At 30.0% G+C, this 5,580-nt stretch overlaps 1 protein-coding gene and 1 pseudogene across 1 annotated transcript; one reads left to right on the top strand and one right to left on the bottom strand.

The window, feature by feature from the left end:
• Window positions 1–228: 228 nt before the first annotated feature.
• On the bottom strand, window positions 229–1,084 carry LOC106339812 (PRA1 family protein B4-like). The gene has a single exon (XM_013778689.1). It carries the CDS (start codon window positions 907–909, stop codon window positions 556–558), a length of 354 nt encoding a protein of 117 aa, XP_013634143.1. The 5' UTR covers window positions 910–1,084; the 3' UTR covers window positions 229–555.
• A 2,266-nt stretch (window positions 1,085–3,350) lies between these two features.
• LOC106337941 overlaps window positions 3,351–5,580 on the top strand; it is a 5,530-nt pseudogene continuing 3,300 nt past the window's right edge.

Here is a 5,580-nt window from a genome sequence, read left to right as displayed (position 1 = left end):
TCCACTTCTCTTTGAACCTAGACGAAACACCCAATAAGGCAAACACATTGTTCTCTTTGAATTATCATTTCTTGTAAAGTTTAAATCCTATGCTGCTGTTTCATGTCTTCGCTCATTTAGAGAACCTTCATTATCACCTATTGTATTTGCATCTATGATGGGGAGGTTCAAAAACTTAAACTTTGGATGAACCCACAGAAAAGGTCGACTCTTTCGATGTCAACAAGATCCAAGAAACAAAGGTCAAATCTTGAAAACAGATCCAACTCTTCCAACACAATTAGACGGTTACAGATCATAAAGGTTGAAGAAGCTAAAGATTAGACAAAAAAAGTTGTAAAACACAAACTACTTCATATATTGAACCAACGTAATTACATGCAAAGATGTTTCAAAAGAAGAAAACAAAAACAAGATTATATACCCCCGGGCGGTAGATCTGAGTCGCTTAGAAGCGGCGGAGTTACCGAGGAAAGAGAGGAAGCCAGTAGCTGCGGTCTCTTGCTCATCCAAGAACAAATCTTCCGTGAGCACATACCAACGCGACACCCACCATCACAGCCGAGACAAGAACAGATCCAACATCAGTAAGAAACACCACAAAGATGCTAAACAAGGAAGAGCCAAGACGCGAGGAGACAGAGGAGGAAGGCGAGGGAGAAAGGGGTGAGTCACCAAATAGAATCCGACGATAGCCGTCGCGACTGCGAGGTAGTTCACCTTGAAGTAGGCGTAGTTCTTGCGGATGCGCGCGGCGGCGGAGGAGATCGAGTCCGGTTTGGACCAGGGACGACGGGTGGAGAGAGCGGTTGTGACGGTTTCGGAGATTTGGTTGATGAAGGCGCGGAGAGGTGGTTGAGACTCGACGGAGGAGGTGACTGGGAGGATTGGTGGTGACGTGGAAGCCATCGTCGCAGATCTGAGAATTTAAAGAAGATGACGTGGCAAGAGAGGGAAGGGAAGAGAGATTTGTTGACCTTCCTATCTACGTGTCACCGACAATAAGCGTCGCTATTTTTCTTCGATTTCGTAAGGAATCTGTTGTTCACCGAAAGCCCAGACGAAAAACATAGAAGCCCGATTCAGGTGATGATTGCTTGCATTGTTTATGGTTTTTAGTTATTGAATTTTGGTTTTTAGTGTTTAGTTTTTAGTGTTTAGGTTTTGGTTTTAGTTTTTAGTTTTTGCATTTTCCGTAGATTTTAGTTTTTCAAAAAGCCTGACTGGTGACATTAGATTTTGGTTTTTGGTTTTTGAACTAAAATATTTTATAAATATAATTTTTTTCTTCTAGACACCATTAAATTTTTTTTTTATTATCACTAAAATAAATAAATTTATATTAAAAACTAATAGCTATATTTTAAAATAATTTTAATTATATATCTTCAAAAAAATAAACAATTAATAGCCAATATAGTAAAACAAAATTAAAAAAAATATTTAAAATTTAAAATATAGTAAAAATAGAATGACTATTTAATAAATGTATAATAGTTGTAATTAACAGCTATAATTAATTTAATAGTATGAAGTATTATTTAAATAATTATAAAACTAATTTAGCTAAACAAAACTCCAATAACTTAATTTTTAAAGAATATTTATAATTTTATTTTTAATTTCTTTCATTTTAGTGCTTTATTGCATAGTTTAATTGATAACATAATGGTAAAACAAATTTGTGGGAATTGAGAAATGAGATAAACATGGAATAACTATAAAAGAAAAAATAAAAAAATAAAAGATTATAAAAGAAAAGAATGAATAAAAGAACTTACGTTGACCACAATCTAAAAAAACACAGTTTTTGGTCTTTGTGTAGAAATATGTGGTTACTTGAAAAACTAGTTTCCCTAGATTTTAGAGAATCATTTTTTTCACAATTTTTATTGACTAAAAAAGTAGGGTGCAACTGGAATGCTATTTTGTGGAATAAAACTATTTGGAATTGGATTATTCCACATGTTTCCATAAAATGTTTACCAGTTACCATGAAAACTTTTAGAAACAATTCCATATATTCCATTTTTGAAATGGAACAAAAAAATAAATCCTTTGTAAATATTGTTCCTTTTATTCAGGATCATAATCTTTCGTGAATAAGTGGAATGTCATTCCAAAAATATTTTCAGTTTTTATTCCATTTAATCTATCATTCCATTTTTTCTTATTCCAAAAATAATCATTCTTTAATTTATAATATTCCTTCTTTGAATAACCAGTTACACCTATAGTTTTTCAAAAACAAAAGCCAGAAAACATTTCAGAAACCGAAAAACAATCAAGCTCATAAAGTACATACAGGACCGTGCCTGATTTTTGTGTGCCCCTAAGCACAGAATATACTTTTGGCCTTTCAATTAATTATTTTGAAAAAACATTAAAATTTATTGGCAAAGAATCGAACTTCCAACCCTTTATAGCATATAGAATTGGAGAAACACCTGTAGAGTAACTACATTTTGATTTAAAAAATGGCCCTTAAAATATTTATACACATCAGGATCCCAAACATGTGCTTGGTCAGCCTATAGTCAGGACCGTGGATACATATGTGGATACCCTTGATCATACTTTAAATTTAATGGTTTGATTAAGGATTTTTTAAATAATTTTACACTAGGAAAATATGAGTTTTGAGTCATAAAATACGATTCATCAATACTAATAGAGAAAATTTACAAAAAACTTATGATAATGATGCAAGTAAAACTATCAAATGTGGATCTTCACAAGGTGGTTCAGTTAGTGCAAGACTGCAAGTATAACGTTAGATCCTCATACAAAATAGAGTTCTCGTTTCTTGGTTGTATGATAATTTTGTAATGATTATCATAATTTATTTATATTTTTGATAACCGAGTGTCCTGGCCCTAGTATCTTGGCCCTACCAAAGTGGTGTACACTAGAGATCGAAGCGACCAAAGACCTAGATTGCGCTGGTCATCATGTGGGCCACCGTAAATGGTTTTCGGTCTCGAGCGTTGGGGTTTCACATATGGTCGGGATTCGGAACCCGGGTAGTGATCAATCTTACAATTTTGGTACTATACCAAACACGCTTAAACAACGATAATAACGTTTACGATGCAGAACTTGATGGAAAATCTATTTACGAAACAACTGATGTCACGTACTACTAAACATTGCACTATTTTATACTGTCGTGAGGAAAATGAGTTGGGAGTTCGAACGTGGGTTTACTCTTTTTATTGTTTATTTTTAAAATATGTGAAATTTGGAACAAAAATTCATTATAATTTTAGCCTCTCTTTTTCAATAGGTTTTTGAAACTATGTGTTAAATTCTGAAAACTGTGATTTGTTATTTAGTTTTTGTTTAATAAGATGAGAGGAAATGTGAGTTGTTGAGATAAATCTTTGATAAAAAGATGATGTAACCAGAAACACTTTTGTTAAGCATCAGTGAAAATGAGTTTTGAACAAAATGTTTTTGTGGAGATTTCACAATTCATCGCCTCATCGGTTACCATATGTTACTAGTTATGCACTCGAATGTCTTAATTTTATGTCAGTTAACATTCAATGGATACAATAAATAGTAGTAATGTTTTTCATTTTGCAGAATCTTTTGTTTTCTGTTGTGACTAACTTGCGGAGACTAATTTATGATTGATAAAGAAAAAATCTTGAAAATGATCCAAATCGTTTTAATACGTTAAATATTCAAATACTTTATGAAAATACACTATTTTGCTGAGATTTTTACCATTAAAAATCAATTATTAGAAGATATGGCTTAGAAATTTGAATTTTAAATATCTGGCTTTAAAATTTAGTATTATAGTTTACATCTTATATATTAAAATAGAAGTCACAACCTTGATTCATGTGTGATTTTTTTAAAAATTGGACCTAATGAACATATTCCTACAAAGTCATGTTATATTTAATATATAATCTTATCATTTAAATTTTGGGCCTACCATAAATTTTTATTGGGCTATCAATAATTAGATTTAAACAATAGATGATCCATTAGATTTATAGATAATATAAATTAAATAGATATATCTTATATATTAAAATAGAAGTCACAACCTCTATAAGCTAAATATTTAAATATTTGTCGATGTTAACTTTTAAAATTATAAAGTTTTTTTTAAATAACAAAAATCATATTATCTAACAATGATTAATTTTTACTAACTTAAACCAATGAAAACAAATTTTAAACTATATAATTTATTTTAAAAATTAAACAAAAACTAAATATTTAATTATTTATTCGATAATATAAATCTATGAAGCAAAAAGATTAATTTTTTAAAAACTTTATAAATTTGTGAAATGTTACAATATCTTTGAATATAAAAACAAAACAATATTTTACTAATCTTGATATATATAGTTACAATTTTAATAATGAAATAATAATCCGAAAATATATATATATAAGAAGATACAAATACATGTGAAAGTTTGAAACATTCTATTTAATGAAAAAAATATACAGTAAACTTATTATGTTTTAAAAATTGATAGACACATATATATTATAATATATACCAATTTAGAATTGAAAACAAAATATTTATATAAAAATAAATGAAAACAAAAACCCGCGCGTCGAGATCTAGTATAACTTTAATGTTTAAAACTTGGTCTAAAAAACAAGCTAATTGTTTCATTTCAATATTTGTTAGGGTTATTGTAGCTGTGAATTTTGCGTTTTGGGTTGATCATTGTTTTTTAAGTTTTTTATTGTTATAGGGTTAGGGTTGTGATGATGTACTGTGTATGCACTGTTCTCCACTCATGAAGGACTAAACTGTGTTAGTAATATGATTGATATAGTTCGTGTTGTTGCGTGCTGTGTCACTGAGACTTATTGTTTGTTTGTCTTTTTAATTTGTTACTTGTACTGTTGAGATTACATAAATTATATTAAGGTTGTTGAGAGTACTTTTTGTTTCTGGATATTTTTTTTCACCAGTTTAGTTGTGTAACTTGTGAGTATTAAGTAATATTTTTTTTAATTCTTATTATGTTGGTTATACGTCTTTTTACTTTTAAACTTGTTGTTTTTACCGGACTTTTAAAACAAATATATGAAGACTTATAGAAACAACTATAAAATGAGTGACAATTAGTATTTGAGTATTAATGGGTTTTAAACGAATATATGTATTTCTCATAAGAAGACAATAGCGTTGGCATGTTGACATTGAGCATATAAGCTATTTTTATAAGACAAGAGGAGTGAGCATGTGGAGATGTTGTTGCCGCCTTTGTGTCTGTTGGGATTGTCTCTTGTATCTCCTGGTGTGGCTGTGTTTGTTTCTCTTTTATTTGATGGGTAATACATAAACAAAAATCATTGTTAGTTGTATTTATCAGAGTTTGTAACTTACTCTGCTTTTTTGTTTAGGTAATTTCACTGATCTTGGTTGTCGTCTTCGTCTTCTTTGTAAGCATCTGTGAAAGTAAGTTTGTAAGTTGTTAAATATTTGGCCGTGTAGTTTATATTTTTTTAGCTGGCTCAATGTATGTGTCGTTGAGTTTTAGTTGAGTTGATTGGTTTGGTATATTTGTTTTGAAGTTTATTTGTAAGATT

This window comes from Brassica oleracea, chromosome C4 (assembly GCF_000695525.1).
Source record: "Brassica oleracea var. oleracea cultivar TO1000 chromosome C4, BOL, whole genome shotgun sequence".
NCBI lineage: Eukaryota > Viridiplantae > Streptophyta > Magnoliopsida > Brassicales > Brassicaceae > Brassica > Brassica oleracea.
This window is presented reverse-complemented; position numbering and strand designations above follow the sequence as displayed.